Consider the following 22,837-nt stretch of genomic DNA (forward strand, 5'->3'; position numbering starts at 1 on the left):
AGGAGCAAGGTTTTGATGACAGTGGATATAAATCTGAAATTCTACTGATGAAAGAGCAGCTCCTCATGGGGGGTCACTATTTATGGATGCCTCACGGCAAGGCTGCAGATACCAGGTCAAAAACTGACCCCTTGAGCTGGCTTGTGCTGATCTCTTACTATCATTTAAGAATATTCAGTAATTCAGTCTGAATCTCTTTTTCCTCAAGAATTAAACAGATTTGATTTTTTTTTTTTTTGCCTCCAGTTTCTTGAAGGGATAAACAAGACTTTGCAGGGCAGTAACAAATCTGGGGCAGCCCACAGAACCAAACAGAGCCCAGAAGAGCCAGAGCTCAGCTGGTACCAGCTGGGAACCTCCCTGAGAAAACGGAAACCTCCCTGGCTCAGCTGGGCTCCCAAACACAGCACAGGAACGCCGACACAGAGATGGACCCGGAAGGGAGCCCTGGCTGCCGGCCCCAGCATCCTCACCTGGGCCACATCCTCGTGCCTGTTCCATTTGGTGATGATGAGCAGCTTGGCCAGAGCCTGCGGGTACTGGTCTCTGATGTCAAACCTCATCTTCCACACCAGGTCCTTCTCGTGCTCGTACAGCTCCGTGTGGCTCCTGCGCTCCAGGATCTCCTTCAGCTGCAGCTTCTGCTCCCAGCAAAGAGCACACACAGGGCTCAGGCTCCAGCCCCGGGACCTGCCCAGCTCGGAGGCCCTGCAGGGCTGGGGCAGCACCCGCTGGGGTGAAACCTGCTGGGAGGGGGCCAGGTGGAAACAACCCGTCCCTGAAACCCGGCTTGCAGGCCGCTGGAAGCCGATGCCAGAAGACTCACCTCCTCAGAATCTTCTGGCGCAGCTCGGGGCTGTTCTCCATTCCTTCCCAGCTCCAGCAGCTGGGACACAAAGAAAGAGGGTGAGAAAGGCTCCTCAGTGCCTCTGTAATTGTAGCCCCCATCACCTCAGGCCTTTCTGCTGCACTGGAAATCAGCCACTTGCCCCTTTCTCCCTGGCACAGCCTCTGAGCCTCCTGGGGAGCACAGACCTCCCTCCTCCCCTCTAACAGGCACATTGCTTCCCCCACTGGTCCGGCCAGTTGCAGTGACAGAGGGAGAATCTCCACCTCACACGTGGCCTCTTATCACCCTGCTGAAAGGGAGGGAGCTGCCTACCTCCACTCATTTCCCCTTTATTCCTCTTCCTTCCTGCAGAGCCTAATGCAGTTTGAAGGCAGCTCAGACAAACCCATTTTTTAAAACAAATGCCCATCCATGAGAGCTCAGTAATTCATAGCTTGGAAAAGTATTCACTCACAGTGAAATTTTCAGTTGGCAATATCTATTCACCAAGTTTGCTTGCACCCAGGCCCTGTCGATGGCCGCCCCAGAGGCTCCCCACTGGAAAGGACGCTGAGGGAATTCCCGTGCCCCCCAGAAAAGTGTCCCTGTGCCCACCTGCTCAAAGGATGGGTAGTACACAGGATGTGCTGCCACGCTGGGGAAGCAGATGACCAAGGCCGCTGCACTCTCTGTGTTGGGGTTGCACTGCACCGTGCCCATGGGGTTCAGAAGTTCCCCTTTCTCGTCTGAAAAACAAAGTACAAAAAGCCCGTGAGCCCAAACCTTGTGAAGCTTTGGTGCAGAAAGCAGAGCAGAGACTGGCCCTGGGCACTGCCTGGCCACGAGCACTTCACCCTCCTGAGCTCTCCCCAGTGAGGGCCAGGTGACACCCTCGGGTGAGCAGCCGCCCCTCACGTCACACCGGCAAAGCCAAGCTCAGCGAGGCCAGGCCCGGGCAGGGCTCCAGCTGCCAGCACAGCACGGAGCAGCGGCCTCTGCTCTTCCTGGGGGACGCTGAGGATGCCAGAGCGGCTCCCTCTCCTGCCGTACCTGGGAAGGAGGACCACATGTGCAGGCAGCACTCCCCTGTTTTCAGCTGGTCCTTGTAGTCGAAGAGCATCACGTTGACCCAGGCGATGGGACAGTCCTGCGGGGAGACAGCGCCGGTGGGGGCGGCCCTGGCCGGCTGCAGCAGGGCACAGGGGCTGCAGCTCAGAGACCCCCGTGCGAAGGGACACCCCGCGTGCTCCCGCTGAGCTCCCCACAGTCCACAGCACGACAGGGCATCGGGCACTTGCCAAAACCCGCGGTCTCCTGCCTGGTGCTGAATGGCACCAAACGCTCCCCGCACGCAAGTGTGGCTATAACGGCACCATCTGATATTTGGCATAGCTGAAGGATCGCTAATTTTCCAATAAGGCCTTGCTACTCTGCACTCAATATTTGAGGGAACTACTGCGTATTTCGTATATTTCACAATTTGAGGGGGAGGGAGGAGGACTAATTTTGAAACAGGGAGGACAGAGCAGGCACGATTTTGGAAAACGAGACAAAGGACGCTAGAAATAGCCCATAATAGGGAAAAAAGGCTTGGCTTCTTTGTACAATAATAAACACTATCTATAGAAATCAAACTTCATGCTGCCAATCCCTTGCCACACCCCCAAAATAAACCCCACAAATCCAACCCGGTCTCGTTTTGGAGGAGGGCCTCCGGCAAGTGACTGGGACACAGCCAAGACAAAGAACCCGTCCCCTGCCCTCAGCCAGCTCCCAGCCCCAGAGCAGACACACTCCACGGGTGAGCTCAGCCTCCCTGCAGTCAGGTTCCCCAGATGGAACACTTTACCTCACACAGCAGCACTCCGAGCTCAGCTCACAGCACGGCTCGAGCACAGAAACCAGCCGGAAAAGGGGTCACGGGGCAGAAATTCTGCATCCAGGCACCCACCGGCAGTGCCACGAGTGAGGGAAGCACGGGGAGACACCCCTGCTGCCACCGGGGCGCTCCAGGCTCTGCAGCAGCCCTACCCCACAGAGCACCAAGCGCTCGGTGGAGGTAACGGGGCCCCCGTTTCCCTCCAACGTGACAAAATGAGCTGCCCAAGCGGCCTCTCACAAACCTTGGAGCTGATTTCATTACTCCAAGTATCTTCTGTAAAATCACATTTGAGACATCAGCTTCCAGCTCACAGGGAAAAGCCAAATAAAGCACCAGCAGCAATAACCTTTTCTAACAGAGTAAATGACATCTAACCACAGCTCAGAGCCTGCCAAAACACAAGGCAAGATTTCTGTGGATAAGGTCCAGCAAAACAAGGATCCGGCATTCTAAAGAGAGACATCCCCTGCATGATTTAGAGGAACACTGAAAGCCAGCCCTCTGGGTGACATTAACCCTCTGACTCATCCAGTCAGCCGGCAAACATGCCTGCGTTTGTGGTAGTAAATGGTTTAGTCCCCCCTATCTGCTCTGGACCGTCTGCATATAAACAACAGGTATGGAATTAACCTCTGAGTAAGGAAAGAAAATAACAATCAAAACAAACAAACCAACCAAGATGCACTCTAACCTGCCCTTACCAATCACTGGAAATGATTTCTGGGCTCTTCACTCAGAGCTGTAGCTCACCACGGGGAAAAATTCCTTTTTGCAGGGCTCAGCTGTAGTGAATGTTGTGGTTTTATGTTAAAAGCTCATCAGAATGCACCCGCCTTCCCCCAGCACCAGAACACACATGAATGAGATCCTCTTAACAACTCCGCTAAATAGACTGGTTGTGTTTTGTCAATCAGAACAGCAAGATTTCCCTCTGACTGCTCCAGAACTGAAAATTATTCCAGTGTGACCACAAACATCCCAGCCTGTGGATGAATCACATCTTCTGCCCAACAAAAGCCTCCAGCAGGAGCTGGGGTTCTGCTATTCCTAAATAAAAAAGAAACCCAGCAATAAAACTGTTAATCCTGGTCCTGGCCTCAAAATGTTTCCAGTCTGAAGCCTTCAACCCATAAATTGGTCCCCACAAGCAGGATTCATGAGCTGGCTGCTGCTCCCAGACATGACTGCACAGCAACCCTGAGAACTCGACTGATGTCAGCACAACAGAGCCCAGTGCAGCTCCCAGCAGTGAGGAGGAGTGAGCAGAACTGAAATCCTCTGGATCACGCTCGTCAGTGCCTCATTCCTCTGCACCCCGGCACAGCTGGCATGAGCAACCCTCTCCTGAAGGCACGAGAACAGAGTCTTTGTGGTCACAGAAACAATGATTTGCAGAGGCACAAACGCATTTGCTGCTCATAAAGAAAACTCTCACATGCAAAGAGCTTGAGGCTTAGCTTACAGCTCTGGGAAATCAGCAATTCAATTACGGGCTGCAGTTGGATCTACTTCTAGTTACTAAATCATTAATGGGCTGGAAGTTTTGGAAAGTGAGAATATCACTGCCTCTGATGAAGACGCTCAAATCAAGAACTTCCAAAGTGATTTAACACTCTCTGTGGTCAGTTTTCCACACCTGAGCAGTAACCTTGAAGAGTCTGCACTTGAATTTCACCTCGCCTAATGCTTTGCCATAACCAATGTTTACATTCCTCAGTTTATTCTCCCTCCCCGGCTGGTAACTTGCTCCACTGGGGATTTGCAGGAAAGAACTTGCTAGAAAGAAAATGCAACAGAGATGATGGTTTAACCTCAACTACAAAACAAGGAAGTTGCGGGACGGCGAAACAGAGACACCAACGTACGGGATTCCTCTTTAGGCCCAGTCAGATGCTGGGTATGTTTCTAAATGGTCTTTCTAGAGAAGAAGTTACACACAAACAGCCTTTCTGACAGGCAGCCACTTCTCGGCTTCCTGTTCCTGTTGGAGAAGTTACTGGCCGCTATTCTGTTCCACTGACACGAGGTTTCCTGACGGCAAAGGGCACAGAATCGTGCCCTGTGCCCGGCAGCCCTGCCCCAGCCTGGCTTCACTTACAGCTTTCTTGGACTTCTTCTTGGTGGAGCGAGCCTTCTTGGCCTTCTCGATGACGGCGTAGAGCGCCAGGCAGAGCCGGGCCATGCGCGGCAGGTCGCAGATGCCGATGTCGAAGTCCAGGCGCTGCCGCCACACGGGCTCCGAGCACACGGCCACCTCCGAGCTGGACACGGTCTTGCACAGCATCTCGTGGCCGTGGAACAGCCCTGCCTGCACCACCAGCTGAGGGAGGGCAAACAACAGGACACCCTCAGTCCGGGGTCTGCTCTGGGCTTTTTCCTGATGTTTGCGGTTTTGTACCGGAGTTTCTCTCAGATTGTAACATGGACAAAGTGACTGTTTTCCCATTCCTCTCTGTGATGGACTTCTGGTTTGACCAGCGGGGTCAGAGAGGTGTCAGCCTCATTGCCCAATCGCTGATCAAACTCCAAACCCTACACAAACCAAAGGGAAAAATAAACGTCCTTTTCTGCTCTCACAACCTGCGTGAGTGTCCTTCCTTTTGTGTCCGTCTAGTGACACAGGGGAGCACCAACAACACCATCAACCCAGGGGACCTGGCGCTGCTTTACACCACAACAACACAGACTCCAAGATTCAGAAGGCTGAAAATGACTTTTTTTTTGGGGGGGGGGACGTGTCTTTTTTTCATACTATTTTACACAGACCAATTTGGTTGGTGAAACAAAAGCAAACCTTTTCAATCACACTGGTCAGACCAGAGGGACATCAAGAAGAAGTCCCTCCTAAGAAAAAAAATGAATGGCATAAGTACAGTTACAAAAACATTTCTCTCATTTACAGAAAATTCTCTAAAAAAAGAATTTCAAAACCCAGATTACTTCAGGCATGGAAGCAGGGCTACAGGGACTTGCCGTGTTTGCTGCAGGCACATCACCGGGACAGGGATGGGACCGAGCAGCCACTCCCCTGAACACCGTGTCCTGCTCCTGTCTCTTTCCCAGTCCACTGAGACATTCAGTTCTGGTCTGTGTCTTTACTCAGCTGCAGCGAGGGCATTGTTATCTTCTCACTTCATGCGGACTCGCACATTAATTAACGCGACACATTCTTGCCCAGCTTCCTTCCCTTCCCAAAGGGCGGCTGCTCCCCTTCTCCTCATTTTCCTGCTCCCCCTCCATGGCAGCACCCCACATGTCCCAGGCCTCTGCCGCCTCCCCTTTGCCAGGCACCTCCTCTGCCATCTCTCTCTCCTCAGAGCTGGCTTTCCCTGCCCTGCCCAACGCCATCAGCTCAGGGCAGCAGCTCTTCTAACCCTGGGCTGCTGTCTGCCCTCTTCCCTCACCGCTGCTGCCGTGCTGCAGCTCAGAAACCTTCCAAAGGCTGAACGGAGCCCCAGAGGAGCAGGTGAGCTCACACTGTCCTCGCCACACAAACCAGAGGGATGCGACTGGGAAAGCACAGGTACAAACCCAGAGCGAGTCAGTCAGGACGCACCTTCATCCTCTCATCCGCATTGACCTTGCTGCCTTGCACCAGCTCGATGTAGAACGGCTGCTCTAAGGACCAGAGAGAGCCGTAGTTTGGCTGGAAAGAGAAAAGGGTTCTGGTCACAAACAGGTGCTACCGAGGCCTCCCAGGTCTGCACCAGAACCCATCTCCCACTCCGTGCTTTTGGGTCCCACGGAAAAGAGCAAGAAGGCCGGGACGACCAGGGAGGCTGCGGAGGGGCTGGAAAGTCCCACCTCAGACCGCCACTGGAACCTGTCCTGAGAAGGGCAGGGAGAGCCCAAGAGCAGCACACCCACCAAGAGGCCAGCCCGGGGTGACCCCGGCGGTCACTGTCCCCTCTCACCTTTTTCTTGGGGAGCGGGGGGGGCTTGGAGGCCGCCTTTGGGGGGCCGGTGATGCAGTTGCTCTGCTCGTCCCTCATGGCGATGATGGCAGAGGAGTGCACCATGGTCAGGTGGGGGGTCAGGCCCCTCTGCAGGCAGCTGCGGATGTGCTGAGAGGGGACAGGGTCAGCGCGGGCCACCAGGCCAGAGCCAGCCCAGCAAGAGCCCCTGCGGGGACCCCGGGAGGGACACAGCAGCAATCCAATTCCCCTTCTCAATTATCTCCTCTTGCTTTAGAAACCTGCAACTCGCTGGCCTCATGTTGCCAGAACTGAGAACATGACGTGCCTTTTATCGCTGGCCTTTCATCAATGGACTCAGGGCTGCGTTAAGGGAAAACACTGAGGAGGATTCAGCACTCCCAGCAGCACGCTGCCCTGCCAGAGGAGCACACGGCTCAGGATTGCTTGGCCAACCTTCAGTAGGAGAACCCTCAGCCCACCATTTAGGCAAGCAGGTATTTCCAGAACCACAGTCTCTAAATGTATTTACACAGCACAGAGACGGGCTTAGACCACTGGCCCCCCAAAAATCAGGATTTGTTAGGTTGCTAGAAGTACCCTTTGCCCTAAATAGCATCCAGGTCCTGCCACTGATGTGCTGCACCCCTGTAAACAGCACCGTCTCCTTGCCAGTGTGTCCCAACCCACGCCCCCAGCAAGAGAAGGCCGTGTGGGAACAGAGTCACTGATAAAGCAAGACACGAGGCTCACCTGGAACTGGCACAGGGGGTAGTTCCCATAGAGATATTCACATTTCCCATTCACCTGCAGGGTGTAGTCCTCTGCCTTCTGCACGGTCTCGTGGCGGAACACAGTGGCCTGTTTCTTTATGGCATAGGTCATTAGGGTGAGGGGGAACTCCCAGGGGGAGATCTGGAACGTGAAGCTCTCCTGCAAACCCAACAAGGCAGAAACTGTCAGACGCCAGCACAGGGCTGAGGGGGCACAGACGGGGAGCAACGTTCCTGCTGCTGGCAGTGAGGAGCAGCGTGGGAAGGGACAGCCACACACGCACCAGCCAAGGATAAGCAGGGATGTTTGCCAAACGGGGCAGGAGCAAGTTTCAGCAGCGTAAGCACGAGGCTGGAAATCAGGAACTTCAATTTTAAGCAGAATCACCAGCTCACGTGGCTGCCAGTCATTGAAAACCCTCCCAGGGTGATTCCACCAGCCGGGCAGAGGCTGGAGGGGAGCCCACGCTCAAACATTGCCCTGGAGGCTCTTCTCCTGTGAGGGTGACCTGGCCTCATGCCCAGGGACAACACGCAGAACACGGCAAGGGCTGGAGGCAGCCACAGGGCTCTGGGCAGCACCGAGCAGTTCCTGCAGGCAGGGTTTGCTGAGCACGACCTGAGCAGGCTCCCGAGCTTCCAAAGGAAAGCCAAGGATTGCATTCTGCGCTCCTTTCCAAACCCAAAAAGGTTTCCAGGCCAGGTACACGCAACAACCTCAGCCTCCAGCCCAGCACTACACCCAGGCACGCTCAGGAGGGAGAACAGCTCCCTCCCATCCACCTCCACAGGCAAAGGAATCTGGAGAATGAAGATGAACACACAGAAACGCTGTCCAGGCACACATAATTCGGTCTCCACACACACAGAGGGTTCCAAAGGAAAAGCAGAGACCGTCAAACACTGACAGAAAAGCTCGTGCTTTACCCCGCCGGACTGGAACTTGACGTTGACAAAAATGTTCTTGGTGGGGACTTGCAGAGAGCCAGCCCCGAGGCCCTTGGCCACGGGCTCCAGCTGCAGGGGGAAGTTGTACTCCATCCACGCTGCCCAGCTGAGCTGCTGCCTCTTGGCCGCCTTCTCCTCGCAGAACTGGCACATCTTGGCGCGGAAATCGCTCACCTCTGGGTCCTGCACAGAGTCAAACTCGTGCAAACCTGGGTGGAAAGTAGGGGAGGAAGGCAAAAATAAACATCTGCAGCCAACGGGGGAAATGAGCCTTTTCCTCAAGGGTGTGTGAAAGCCTCCCTGCACACATGTTTAACACGTGGCCAAAGGCAGAGTCAGCCAAGCCAGCAGCAATCACACATTTCTGATGTACAGCCACACGGACCCAAGAGCCCAGCGCTCTGCCAGCAGGGCAGCACCACCTTCCCTGGGTCTGCACACACGGTGCTCCCCTCTGCACCCACGGGAGGGGAACCTCTGATGTCCCAACGCACGAGCAGGGCTCCGGGCTGCCCCAGGGGTGACCAGGAGGAGCAGGGCAGGAGCAGAGCAGGGCTCCGGGCTGCCCCAGGGGTGACCAGACTGAGCAGGGCAGGAGCAGAGCAGGGCTCCGGGCTGCCCCAGGGGTGACCAGGAGGAGCAGGGCAGGAGCAGAGCAGGGCTCCGGGCTGCCCCAGGGGTGACCAGGCTGAGCAGGGCAGGAGCAGAGCAGGGCTCCGGGCTGCCCCAGGGGTGACCAGGCTGAGCAGAGCAGGAGCAGAGCAGGGCTCCGGGCTGCCCCAGGGGTGACCAGGCTGAGCAGAGCAGGAGCAGAGCAGGGCTCCGGGCTGCCCCAGGGGTGACCAGACTGAGCAGAGCAGGAGCAGAGCAGGGCTCCGGGCTGCCCCAGGGGTGACCAGGAGGAGCAGGACAGGAGCAGAGCAGGGCTCCGGGCTGCCCCAGGGGTGACCAGGAGGAGCAGGACAGGAGCAGAGCAGGGCTCCGGGCTGCCCCAGGTGTGACCAGGCTGAGCAGGGCAGGAGCAGAGCAGGGCTCCGGGCTGCCCCAGGGGTGACCAGGCTGGACAGGACAGGAGCAGAGCAGGGCTCCGGGCTGCCCCAGGGGTGACCAGACTGAGCAGGGCAGGAGCAGAGCAGGGCTCCGGGCTGCCCCAGGGGTGACCAGGAGGAGCAGGACAGGAGCAGAGCAGGGCTCCGGGCTGCCCCAGGGGTGACCAGGAGGAGCAGGACAGGAGCAGAGCAGGGCTCCGGGCTGCCCCAGGGGTGACCAGACTGAGCAGGGCAGGAGCAGAGCAGGGCTCCGGGCTGCCCCAGGGGTGCCCAGGAGGAGCAGGGCAGGAGCAGAGCAGGGCTCCGGGCTGCCCCAGGGGTGACCAGACTGAGCAGGGCAGGAGCAGAGCAGGGCTCCGGGCTGCCCCAGGTGTGACCAGGAGGAGCAGGGCAGGAGCAGAGCAGGGCTCCGGGCTGCCCCAGGGGTGACCAGGCTGAGCAGAGCAGGAGCAGAGCAGGGCTCCGGGCTGCCCCAGGGGTGACCAGACTGAGCAGGACAGGAGCAGAGCAGGGCTCCGGGCTGCCCCAGGGGTGACCAGGCTGAGCAGAGCAGGAGCAGAGCAGGGCTCCAGGCTGCCCCAGGGGTGACCAGGAGGAGCAGAGCAGGAGCAGAGCAGGGCTCCGGGCTGCCCCAGGTGTGACCAGGAGGAGCAGGACAGGAGCAGAGCAGGGCTCCGGGCTGCCCCAGGGGTGACCAGACTGAGCAGGACAGGAGCAGAGCAGGGCTCCGGGCTGCCCCAGGGGTGACCAGACTGAGCAGGACAGGAGCAGAGCAGGGCTCCGGGCTGCCCCAGGGGTGCCCAGGCTGGCTGGGACAGCAGCACAGCCCCCTGCCCGCCGTGCCCCGCGGTGGGACTGACCTTTCCCGATGAGCAGGCTGATCTGGGAGTTGATGACCTTCTTGGCCCTGTCGCCCTCGCGGGCCACGAGGCGCAGCACGGGCAGGAAGGGCTGGATGTCGCAGAGGCGGCGCTGCTCGTCCTCCAGCTCCTGCTGCTCGGCCGTCTGGTTGATGCAGGTGAACACGTAGGCCTCGGGGTCGCTGAGCATGTGGAACAGCGGCTCATACTGCGCCTGCTGCCACAGCACCTGCGGGGAGCACAGCGTCACTGCTGCTGGCACCGGGCTGATGGCACCCTGTCACCGTCACCTGGCACCCTGTCACTGTGCCACGTCACCCTGCACAGCGTCACCTGCCACTGTCACCCTGCACACTGTCACCCTGCCACTGTCACCCTGCACAGCATCACCTGCCACTGTCACCCTGCACACTGTCACCCTGCCACTGTCACCCTGCACAGCATCACCTACCACTGTCACCCTGCACACTGTCACCCTGCCACTGTCACCCTGCACAGCATCACCTACCACTGTCACCCTGCACACTGTCACCCTGCCACTGTCACCCTGCACACTGTCACCCTGCCACCACGACCCTGCACACTGTCACCCTGCACACTGTCATCCTGCACAGCATCACCTGCCACTGTCACCCTGCACACTGTCACCCTGCACACCGTCACCCTGCTGCTGTTGCCCTGTCACTGTGCCACGTCACCCTGCACAGTGTCACCTGCCACTGTCACCCTGACCCTGCACACTGTCACCCTGTCCCCCAGGCCACAGCCAAGGCAGAGCACAGCCCCAGCTCCCCACAGCACCGCTGGACCTGCAATCCCAGGCTGTTCCTCAGCCAAGCCTGCTGGCCCCAGCTCGTGCTGAACTGCTGGGTAGGTTTATTTGCCTTTAACCGACTTCCCTTTTCACGCTTGCCTTTTGTTTTGGGCAACGTTAACCCCTCAACCTGAGCATTTAATTAACCCCCACCCGAATATCTCACAGTAAGCACCTGCTGACTCTGGTCCTGTGAAACGGAGCAACTCCTCACACTGCAAACAAAACCGGGTTAAGTAACTTGCTCCCAGGAACATGAAATCCGTGACAGGAGCCAAGAGCTCCTCAAGTCCTGTCAACACCATCCAGTTCCCAAAGATCCTTCTCTCCCTGTGCATAGCACTCTCACATGACTTCACATCCCTCCTTTCACTCTCATCCTACGTGCCTGCTGTTGGAGGCCAAACTGGAGCAGATGGGCCTCTGGCTGTAACACAGACCTGTCACCTAACGGCTGGTACAAGGCTGTTACCTGCTTGATGGTGCCCAGGCTGGCATTGCAGGGCACTGAGAGGTTCAGGTATATGCCTGTGGGCAGCAAAAAGTCCACCTGGATGTTTTGGTTTTCCCCCTTGGACCAGAATTCCGTAGGGCAGTAAATGCCTGGGGGCATCCTGCTCACTGCTTAGCTACCACCTGCAAGAAAAGGAGAAACAATCTGTTGCTGTTGACTACACGTTATTTGCTCAGTTCCGTGCTGGGCTCTGCAGAAAATGAACGTGCAAAAGAGCCTAAAGAAAGGAAGGTCAGCAGAGCCCTAAAGCTCAGGAAAACACGGACCTCAGTAAAAATTCCACTTCAGTGCCTTTGAGCTACATGTAACTATTGCATTTGCTTCTATCTTAATGCAACCCTCTCTTAATCCCTTCTAGGCAGGGATTAACATCTACATCTGCATTTGACAAAGAATTAAGAGAATTCTCTTCTCTGGAGAACAGACACTCGTCCCAATAGCTCATCTGTGACCAGGCAGCCAAGAGAAACAGTAAGTTCCTACCCCTGGCTGTGTAAGGCAGTCCTCAGGCCACATGCTCCAAGCTCCACTTTGTTTTTCCAGAGCTCAGTTCCAGTCTGCAAGAGGGAGAAAGAGTTGTTGCTGGTTCCAAGTATGCATGCATTTTTATACACACAAACAAATTATACTCTGCTGTACATCCCCCCCTTTACAAGTACAGAAGAACGAAGTCGAAGGGTGAGGCAATCAGTTAAGTTTGTTAACTCCATCGGCAGCCTGTCCCTTGGCAGGATGCTACAATTTATTTTCAGTACATCCAAGGAATGCAAAGAAGAGAACAAGAATCTGAACGCTATCAGGTACAAACTGCTGTTTTCAAAGGCAGGATGAAACAAAAGCCATTCACCAGCAGCCTGTCAGACATTTCCTTTCTCAAAGACACGTAACAGAGTCTTCATCCATTTGCCCACAAGCAAAATACTACAGCAATAAAACCTCCAGCTTCCTGCACAGACGGCAAGGGGCACAGAGAGGTGTCCCCACGTGCTGGGAGACTCTGGAACTGTTGGCACTGGCTCCCAGTCAGAGCCAGGGAAGTGCCTCTAACTAATTCTCTCCAACCACCCCAGCAGAGAAACCAGCTCACCTCAATTCCCTCTCACAGAGTTTTTCTGTCAGGTCAGCAGAGGAGCATCCCAGTGGCACAGCCTGGAAGGTGCCCCCACAGCCACGGCTCCAAACTCAGCCCTGAGCAAGCCTGTGTCCCTTCTCCTCAGCCCATGAAACCAGCACAAAATTTCCCCATTCACAACTTCAAATACAGCTCTGCAGCTGTGGGTGTAGAGACTCTGAAAGAAGCTGAGCTAAGTGCTGCTGATTCCCAAACCACAAAGTCCTGCTGGCAGCTCCTCAGGAGCCAGCCCTGGGCTTCAGCACAAGGAGCTCAGCATCTTATCTGCCAGGTCCTGGAGCACACCACTTCCCTGTCAGCAGTGAGGTCAGGATTCCCAGAAACATGAGCTATGTTTTATCTGTCCTGCTTCCTCAGCACAGAGGCTGCATCACCCTGGCACCGGATAGAGAGAGACCACAAACCACCCCTGGGCCTGCAGGGAGGGGAGCAAAGGGGGAGGAGGAAAGGTTTACAAGTTTGAATAAAGCAAAACAAGCTGGCCTTGTTTTCTGCTCATCCACAATAAAAACAGCAGGTGACATCTGGTGTGTCTGCTACCTCAGGCTAAATCAGCAAACCACCACAGCTCTACTGACCGGCAGGGACAGAGACACAGCAATGGCTGAGGTGTTTCCTTCTGCTGAGGATTTCTATCCGGCACCACGTCCCAGAGAACACGGAGTACCTGTCTAAGCCAGGAGCACTACAATAGCAGTTCAAGCTCAACACCTTGTCTTTCCAAACTCCCTGATTTAGAGGATGCAGGACTTTTCCAACAGAACCTGGCACGAATATACCAAAGGAAGAATAACTCTGGACTTTCATCCTCTCTAATACATCATTTACCAAGTCTCTCCCCATTGCTAAATTCAGAATGTTCTACTTGTTGGAGCTCAGATCTGATGCAGTGTGACAGTTCTTACACGAGGCAAGCTCTGCATAGATGGGTTCTCCTGCACCACCTGACTTCCCTCCTCCCCTTTGCCTTGAGAAACTGAACAGATTTCTCCAGGTTTTTCCCCACCTCCCATGGAAGTGCTCTGGTTGTGTGGAAACTACACGGATCAAGCTTTAAACAGCCACTGGGGCTAAAGAATCCCTTGGCCTGGGCCCTTTCCTTAATGAAATAAAGACTCCTTTGAGCTTTTAAACTGTTCAGTGCCCACCTTACACACACTCCCACAAACCAGGCTCACAGGGAAAGTAATGGAAGCAGAAGTACACTAATGTGATCTGCACTGGGGATAACCTTGTTTGTGTGCAGGGCTGATGATGAAAGGGGTTGTCAGCAAGAGAAGAGATAGGAAAGCAGAATGTTCATGTGGTGATAAAAACAGGCTGCAGTTTTTGGGGCTCCCAGCTCCAGGAGAGCATCAGAGCAATGCACCATCATTCAAGCTCAGCAGAACCTCAGATCCAACCAGAAGCAATAGCCAGAGGGAAGGAAAGAGGAGTTCAGGCAAAGCAACTTAAGGGAAAGAGAATTGTAAAGCCATTCATCATTCTGGGAGTAAAACAGTATCACCTGAGAGAGAGGCAGAGAGAGAGAAAAGCATCTGACGGGAGACTCAAGAACCTTTCTCTGGTGGAAACTTTCAATCACCTCAGAGGCAAGTTCACAGTATTGCCTGAGGAACTACATGGTGGGAAACCATACATTCAGTGGTTAAAGCAAAAGCTTGAAAACCAACACTGTGCACAGCTCCGTTCCCAAACCTGACGATTGTTTGCTGCACGACATCAAACAACAAACTCCTCCGTGTTTCAGCTTTCTCACATGCACAAGTACAGTCTGTAACTCATGAGGGGTGTTGTAACTCTTAAATGCTGGCAAAGTGATGTGAGATCCTTGCACCCTTGCTGTTACTGCTAACATAGGCAGAGCCTGGGAGCTGGAGGAAGTTGTGATAAACGAAAGCTTCCAGCTGAACAAGTTGCTCAAATTAGGCTTTTTCCACTGTTCCCAACGGCTCCACAGCACCAGAAACCCGAGCCTATCTTGTTGATGAAAACAAAAAACAAGTCATGCGTTTCTAATGACTTCTATCACGACATTCAACTTCCAGGTTCCCATCTCAGACACACACAGTGCGCCATGTTCGAGACTCCCTCTTGGGTGCTCCTAAAGGGCTCCCCGTGCCCTGCCGAAAACACCACCCAAAGCCAGCCCACAGCAGAAACACACACGGCGGTGAACAGCTGAGCCAGGCAGCACAAGCCTACCCCAGGGAAGGTCTGGATGACCAGGTGCTGGCTCTCCCCAAGCCCGGAGTAACAACCGCGGTGACAACGCGCCATGTGCCCAACCCACCCTAGAGGCCGGGCAGAGACACCAGCAGCAGCACCTGAGATCAGCAGCACCTGAGATCGGCAGCAGCCCGCGGGCTGGGCCGGCAGCTGCTGCTGCTGCTGCTGAGTGGTTACCGGCCAAAACAGCAGCCGCTGCCTGCCATGCACCCATCCATTTACCCACCCATCCATTTACCAGCCATCCGTTTATCCACCCATCCATTTACCAGCCATCCATCCACACACCGAGCCCAGCGCTGCCACCAGCGCGGGGGACACAGCGCCAAGGGCGGCCCCAGCCGCGCATCCCCGCGGCTCCGCAGAGCCCCGCTCTCCACGGAGCAAAGCGCTCCTCCCGAGCAGCGGCGCCGCTGGCTGAGGGCGCCCGAGCGGAGCCGGCCTCTGCCGCAGACGGCCCCGGCCGAGCCCCGCGGCGCGGCCCGGAGCCCCCGGCCCCGCTCCCCGCTCACCTGCGCCGGCGGCCCGGGGGTCCCGGGGGCTGCGGGGCTCCCGCGCTCCGGCCCCGCTCCGGCCCCGCCTGCGGAGGGGCGGCGGGCACGGGCGGCGATGGGGCCGCGCTCCGCCCGCCGCTCCCGCCCCGCCCCGGCCCCGCTCCGCTCCGCAGGCACCGGGAGATGCCGGCAGGGAAGGGAGGCGGCGGCCGCGGCGGCGATGGAGGGAGGGATGGATGGAGGGAGGGATGGAGGGAGGGATGGACGCTGCTGGCAGCCGAGTGTCCCGAGCATGACGTGGCTGCCACCCTCTGCCGCACTGGCGGCCGCCCCGAGGCACATACCGAGCCGCAGGGCCGAGCGACAAACAGCGCGACACCGAAGGCAGCTCCTGCGTCCGCATCTCTGTGAGAAACTGCCCTCGCAGGAGATGTAAACTGGTTTGGGATCCGCTCCTTTCCTGGAAAGCGCTCCTTTGACAGCCTCAGTCGTACAAGTGTTCTGTCTTCAGCTGGAAAACTGGGGAAACCACAGGAATTGGCTGACACCGAGTCTGGGAGAAACAGAGGGAGAAGAGCATTTAAAGGGAAAAGATGTGGGCTGTAGGAGGGAAGGAGAGAGCCCCAAAGAGAAGGGGAGGGACCCTGGTGGTACTTGCAGAGTGCTCTCAGTGGGCAATAAGGACGGGGAACACCCCAAATCCCAAAGCAGAGTCCAGTGGATTTGGGGGATGAGAAGAAACAGCTCCGAGGCAGGCAAGGTGCCCGTGGATACAAAGCAGGAGCAGGTTTTAACACGGCTGGTGCTCCACTTCCATTCGCTAATCATGGGAGAGGGACCAAGCACTCCCTAAAATGCTCGATGCCAAGGACACACAGGGTTATCCACTCGTTTTTTTTCTCTCCCCAACCTGTTGTGCAGGTCCGTGGACTGCAGGGGAAGCCCACCCCGGCACCAAACCCTGTGCAGAGTCTCATCCCACCAGTCGCCCAAGGCTCAGGCACTTCTCCCACCCCTCGGGGCTCCATCACCCTTTGCTCAGTGCAGCTCTCCCAACTGTCAGGGGAAATTAGTGGTTCCAAAGCAGCAGCAGATGGAGACAAGGAATGTTTCCCGTGCTCAAAGACAATCATTCCTCTCTGTCTCATTAAATTTTCAGCAGCAATTAGATACTCAAAGACCATGTGCTCATCTGAAAAGTCTCCCTCTTTTCACACATCTCCTCTGAAATGCCGGCTGTACTTTGGGTCACAAATGAGAAAATATTGGGAATGTGATTTTGTGATTTTAATTATTTCACTGCCACGCATGGAAACAAACAACCTTGGTACAGCGCATGGTTTGTGCTACTGCGTCACCTCAACTGGTCCTGGAGTTTTATGACTCCCAGAATCACCATTTTTCCTAAAGCTTTTGCTACCAGAGTCATGTCATTAAGGTATAAATTCTTTTTCCCCCCTCTCTATGTTATCATCCAAGAAAAGCTCATTATTCTTGCAATCTGACTCATTTCCCCCCCCCCCCCCCGAACATAACTAGCTGGCAACACAGATATCTTGCCAACAGTACAAGATGTGACTGTTGAAACGTTCATTGTTCAACTCCATTTGAATCTCCTATCGCGTCTCCATGTGACCTTTTAACGCTCAGAAATTGTCTATTTTAAATCATCAGGTCTGACATGTGTTGACGATATTTTTAACAGACTGTTTACAGGAATTCTGGTTTCTGTTCTGGTTTGTTTTTTTTTTCCCCCTTTTCAACAGCTTTTCTATCCATCATATCCAACTTTCACACGTACAGCTGTCCTGAGCACCAGCAGGGCATTTGTCCACATGGCCTGTGAGAAATTGGACATCAGAAACTGCAGGGAGGGGGAAAAGGAACTCAGAGAAAAAAGCCGCAGCCTGCCAAGTTTAAGATCTGAGACCCCCAGGAAGAGCAGAAGGGAAGGTTACTTAGTTGTTTTTGTTCTGTGTTACTGAGCACCAACCAGGGCTAATGCACTTAGGGAGAACACTGCTAAGAAGGGCAAATGGCATTATTCCACCTGACGTGAGGGACATGCAAGGCCAGTTCACCAAGACCATCCCCACTCCGTGCCAGCCTGGTTTACTTTCACCCAGATTGTTCACAAACCTCGGAAAGGTTAATTTTGTGTTCTCAGCTCTCCTGCTGCCTGTGGGCTTGTGCTCCATGTCACTTAATCTGGGGAATCTGCAGAATCACACAATTCCACACTGCTGCTGACTCAGGGGGTGCCTTGTCCCGCTCGGGGAACGACGCAGACCCCAGCCTAACCTTCACCGCTGCCCCCTCTCAGGAAATTTAGCCAATGCTTGCAGATGGGACATGGCCAGCTTTTACAGGAGACGCGGCAGGTGAGAGGATGACAACCAGGCACAAACCCACAACACCTTGGTATTTACAGGGTCACCCATCAAGAATGCTTCCACCCAGAGAGACAGACACCCTGACTGCCCTGCTGGGTCCCAAACCACAGAGATGTGGGCAGAGGTAGAGAACAGTGACACTTCTGCAGGTGTCTTCCCTGCCTCCAGACGGGGCCAGAAGAGTCTCCCTCATCCCTCAGCTGCAGACAGACAAACAAACAAACAAACAAACACCCACAAATTGCTGCATTTCATTGTGCATGAGGCACACAGGAAGCCTGAGCAGCGTGGGGAGGGCTGAGACTCTCTGCTGCTGTGGTTAGACCTGCTCAGGGTTAGCAGTGCTCAGCGGGGAAACCGCGCCGGGCTGGGACCTCGCCTGCACCTAAAACTCATCAGATCGGGGGTTTGTTTGCTTTTTTTTTAAATTTTCTTTTCTCTTTTTGCAACAAGATCTGAAATGGGATCCCAGCCACCCCAAAGCGTGCGGCACTGAGGGATGCTGGCTGGCAGTGGGGCTCACCTGCCTGAGCATAGCCACGGGCCACAGCCCTTGCCCAGAAAATCCTCTGGCCAAACCAAACTGCTCCAGCATTTAAAAGTCACTGTTTCTTTTTGTGACACGTGACACAAAAGCTCTCTGTGCTCTAGAATAATACTATACTGAATATATAGAATAATACTATACATATAGAATAATAATATATAGGATAATACTATATTTTATATATATATAATAATAATAATATAAAGGGTAATACTATATTATATGATAATAATATATAGAATAATATTATACTGCCACAGGCTTTGAAGATTTATTTACACACACACACATCATACATACATACATATATAAATGTTTGGGGCACCCAGGTCCTCTTGCAAGTAAGCAACATCCACGACATTAGGAGAATTAGGGTAAACTGCACAAAGTTCTGTAACCGCACCTCACAGAGCACAGGAACAGGGTCAAGGGCTCCCCGAGCCCCCAGCTGTGCTCCCTGCACTGAGCACTCCGCACACCCCTAACCTGTCACATCCTGACACAGACACCCTTCACCCACCCCCAAAGCACGGCTGCTCCCTCTCTTGTCCACCGACACTCCAGCAAGCTCCTCTGGACACTGACACTGCCCCGCGCACAAACGGGGCGGCCACTCCACAGCTCAGGCTCTGGGACAGCTGAGGACACTGTGGTTGTAGTCTCAGTTGTTTTTCTTTCAGGAACAAGGCCGCAGTTTACTTGTTGATGTTGCCACAAGAGAGATTTCAGAGACTAAAACCACAACAAAGCTTCAGCACGTTTTTCTCTTCGATGACCGTGCATTCAAACAGAAATGCCACCAAGCAAAAGCCTTCCACAGGCTGAAAGGAGCTGACGGTGAAGTATTAGGGGGGGGATCCAAGGACCTGAGCAGTCTGTTTGTTCAAAAAGCTTCTGAAATGGTGTCAATCTTGCGACCCCAAAATGACAGAGAGAAGGGAGGATGATGATAAAGACACTCAGCTCTCTCGCTGAAGGCCACAGCGGCCTAGTTTGGTGTCCTTGCCCGGACAAAAACATTGTTTTATTTGTGTGACTATGTATTTAAATGAAGGATACTGCAGACTTGAGAACAACCTGTTCCTCTCCGGATCCCCCATAAACGTTTGCAGGGCAAAAATATAACAAGACACGACCCGAGGGAGCTGCAGTGGCAGCTGAGATTCCCGTCCTGGCCATCAGCAGCACCCCAGGACTTCAGCAGGAGAATAATCCCTGGAGGCAGCTCCACTTCGCAGTTGTCAAAACAAAGCAGAAGGGTTTGTTTGGTGCCTCCTTGTTGTTTCTTCATCAGAATTTCTGAGTTATAATCTCTGCCCGTGCCGAAGTTTAGTGTTGAGGGAAAAGGCAAGTTGTGCGGGCTGTGGGAAGGGATCGACCAGATGTGGGACAGGAGGAGATGCTCCTGACCCAGTCCTGCAAGGAACGTGGGGCTACAGCTCTGGCAGGGATACTTTGAGTTACTGACTGCAAAAACATAACACAAAATTGTTTGGGGAAAAAAAACCCCATAAATAAACAAAAATGCCCAGCAAGATTACAGAGGCTGCTGCGAAAAGCCGAGGCTTCAAGGGCAGGTGAGGGGCTCGTGTTCTGCTCCTCACACCGGTGCCAGGGTCACAGCTTCCACTGTGCCGCGTTTCCCTGAATGCAGAGCTCTGGGAATGTTCCTCTGTGCTCCACAGGGCGTTTTGGGAAGCTCTGCTGTTTGCACAGCTCGTCCGGGGTCTTCAGCTGGTGGTGCTGCACACGTTCAGAGTGTGGCTGTCACAGCACACCACGCTCCTGTCACCTCAGAGCGTGACGGCCACACAAACGCAGCATTTCCCCCTCCCAGGGAACGCCACTCATCCCGTTGAGGATGGGTATTTGATACAAAACTAAAAAACGTCAAACACAGATGGCCAGAAGCTCCGTCCCTTTTTGGACTATCTGTTCTTCAGGGGGGACAAACAACTTTCTTTTCTCTTGTTTTCTTTTTTTTCTGCAATACAAGCGAGTGATCTTTAAAACCACCAATTTCCATTATGAATTGCAACTGCCTATTTAACTAAACCACGCTATTTATTCTTGAAATTACTGTTAGGGGATTCTGAATCCTTTTCTTTGCTACCAGAAGGAAGGCAGCACCCAGTCTTCCCACACTCAGAAGCACGGTTCAAGTTCACAAAACCTCAGTGATAAAGTCACAGTGCTAAAAAGAAAGCCCTTGATCCCGTTTGGGAATTTTGGGGGTCTTTATTAATTGTTTCCAGTCAGACCGGATCTCGCAGGCTCGTGTGTGGGTGGCTGCACTCTGAAGACAGATGCAGGTGCCTGCTTGTGCTAAATATTTTGCAGAAAGTCCAGAGTTTGTTGTATTTCAGTGGGTTTTGTTTGTTTAGCTTCATTTGACATCTAAAATGTATATTCCAAACTAAGCAAGATTCAGAACCCAAACAAATACACTCTCTGCATAAAAATCAGAATACATGTATCATGTTAGCAAGTGAGGCAGATGCCAGTGACAAATGCTTTAAGAATTTTTTAGCAGCCACCTGAAAAATCACTTAAGAGTCAGAAATAAGTAGCAAAGGCCATTGCATGAGTCATCAGTGACAACGAGGAGAAAAGGAATGTGAATGGAATTTTTCTTCTTTTTTTAAGAAATGAAAGATGGCTCTGGCTGAAAGAAAATTATTTTTACTGTTACCGGAGGAAAATTTCCGATTGCATACAGGGGAATTTCCACCTGAGACATATTGATGAAGACTCATTTACATAGCTGGAGGTAACAACTTTTACCCTGGGAACACTGATGAAGGAAAAACAAATTCTTTTCAGAAGCGGGAAAGAGCAAAATTTTTGTCCTCAAATTTCGGTCTAGAAATAGATAATGTTTGTTTTTGTTAAGTCTTTAAAAATATTTACAGAGAAGATGTATTTCACAGAAGGGAACAGTCCAGCCAGCCTACACAGAAGCAGGACTGGGAAACTGCAGGACAAGAACTGACTATGTTAAACACTTGGATTATGTGCTACAGGGGCGAGCAAGGCTCAAAGAATAAAGTAAAAAGCTGCATTGTTTATTATGAGAGTATAATAATTCAAACCACAGCAGCAGCCAGGTCTGGGCGGGTGGGTCTCCCCTCTCAGCAGCAGCAGGCACTGAGCACCCAAGAGGTTTTTTCATTTTCACAGAGCGGCAGCAAGCTAACACAAACCACAGAGCCCGTACAACCACTCATTCACTGGGCTGGAAAATCGTGAAGACCTTGGACTGGATTTGATACAACTCCATTCTCACCAGGTCTGTATTAGTATGCCCAGCTCACAGCACTCCCCTGGAATTCTGGCAGGGAAAATGTCAGTACTGTCCACAGGGCCTTGGGTCTCTGCTCTGCAGCACCACGTGGAGCTCAAGTCCAGCTCTCACCCTGACACAAAGAGGAATAAACCACCAGACAAAAGCAGCCACAAAGCACCTGCAGCCTGTGCTGCTGGGGGGGCTCAGCAAGATGATCACTTTGCATTGAATTTCCTATTTTATTTCCTTGCTACCTGCAACAGGAAAAAACTCAACCTCTCACTTCCTTCCTCCTACCCACTTTCTGTTTGGTGCTTTGAGAGGCTGCAGTCAGGAGTTTGGTGTTTTGGTGCAAAGTAGCTGCAGCCAGGAGCCAGATTTTCAATTTGCTCTGCTCTAAAGGCCACGGGGAGAGACACAGCAGAGTGTGCTGGCTAAAATGACAAAATGACAGGGGCGAGGAGAGGGCAGTGACAGCCGCAGAGCTCACAGGCCTGAGGGGAATGATGTTCGGATGCTGACAGCAGAACCAGGTGCACAGCACTGTCAAAAAGGAGAGGATTGAGCACAGCTTCGGCTTTCTGAATTAGTCTTGGAAATTTAATGGAAAAATGTAACGAAATCTTCGCATCCTCTTTCCATAAGCACCAGCTCCACAGGTGTGTGCTGCTCTGGACAGCACAGCAACGCTGCCAAGCCACACTCCGTGACTTTGGGAACGGAGCGACCACACACCACCCACATTCTGGGGTGCTTCGGGGAGCTGAGGTGCTCACTCAACCCTCTAGGGAAGAGTCTGCAAAGACTTTGCCTTGAGAGACATTCCTCTCCACCCTCAGGAGCCCCCAAGAAAAATACATCTACTGACTACACATGTGATTCCTTCGGTGGCAGAAGCAACAACATTTCAGAGGCCCTTTGACACTAAAAATACATTCTTCCTCCTCCTCGGACTTCTCCTTTACCAGAAAGATTCCTCTCCCTGTGCCATTTCCCAGTCTGCCACACTTGGCTCCCACCCTGGGGCAGACAAACGCCCTCTCGGAGCGCAGGGGCCCTCAGAGCTTTTTCTGCCCATTCCCTGCCAACAGGTCATGCCCTGACTATTCCTCCCTGCACATGATTTATTTACCGTTCTCCCCTCCCTCCAAAGCTGCATTGATTGCTGCTGCT

General features: G+C 53.8%; 1 protein-coding gene across 5 annotated transcripts in view; it reads right to left on the minus strand.

The window, feature by feature from the left end:
• The window catches only part of PIK3CD (phosphatidylinositol-4,5-bisphosphate 3-kinase catalytic subunit delta), a 37,012-nt gene that overhangs the window by 7,271 nt on the left and 6,904 nt on the right, over window positions 1-22,837 (minus strand). Inside the window, exons 2-15 of one of the 5 annotated variants that reach the window (XM_066202942.1) lie at window positions 18,899-20,362; window positions 15,783-15,991; window positions 12,067-12,140; window positions 11,542-11,705; window positions 10,256-10,484; window positions 8,326-8,555; window positions 7,379-7,558; window positions 6,626-6,775; window positions 6,268-6,357; window positions 4,810-5,031; window positions 1,880-1,976; window positions 1,445-1,575; window positions 827-886; window positions 474-641 (exon numbers count right to left, since the gene is read on the minus strand). In XM_066202942.1, the coding sequence (XP_066059039.1) occupies window positions 474-641; window positions 827-886; window positions 1,445-1,575; window positions 1,880-1,976; window positions 4,810-5,031; window positions 6,268-6,357; window positions 6,626-6,775; window positions 7,379-7,558; window positions 8,326-8,555; window positions 10,256-10,484; window positions 11,542-11,682 (1,698 nt within the window). In that variant the 5' untranslated portion in view covers window positions 11,683-11,705; window positions 12,067-12,140; window positions 15,783-15,991; window positions 18,899-20,362. Of the gene's footprint in view, window positions 1-473; window positions 642-826; window positions 887-1,444; window positions 1,576-1,879; window positions 1,977-4,809; window positions 5,032-6,267; window positions 6,358-6,625; window positions 6,776-7,378; window positions 7,559-8,325; window positions 8,556-10,255; window positions 10,485-11,541; window positions 11,706-12,066; window positions 12,141-12,670; window positions 12,689-15,456; window positions 15,607-15,782; window positions 15,992-18,898; window positions 20,363-22,837 lie in introns of those variants that run through there. The other 4 variants (XM_066202943.1, XM_066202944.1, XM_066202946.1 and 1 more) reach the window with 4 other exon arrangements.

Source organism: Chamaea fasciata, unplaced genomic scaffold, assembly GCF_029207755.1.
Source record: "Chamaea fasciata isolate MVZ Bird 193981 ecotype frontalis unplaced genomic scaffold, bChaFas1.0.hap1 SCAF_23, whole genome shotgun sequence".
Lineage (NCBI taxonomy): Eukaryota > Metazoa > Chordata > Aves > Passeriformes > Sylviidae > Chamaea > Chamaea fasciata.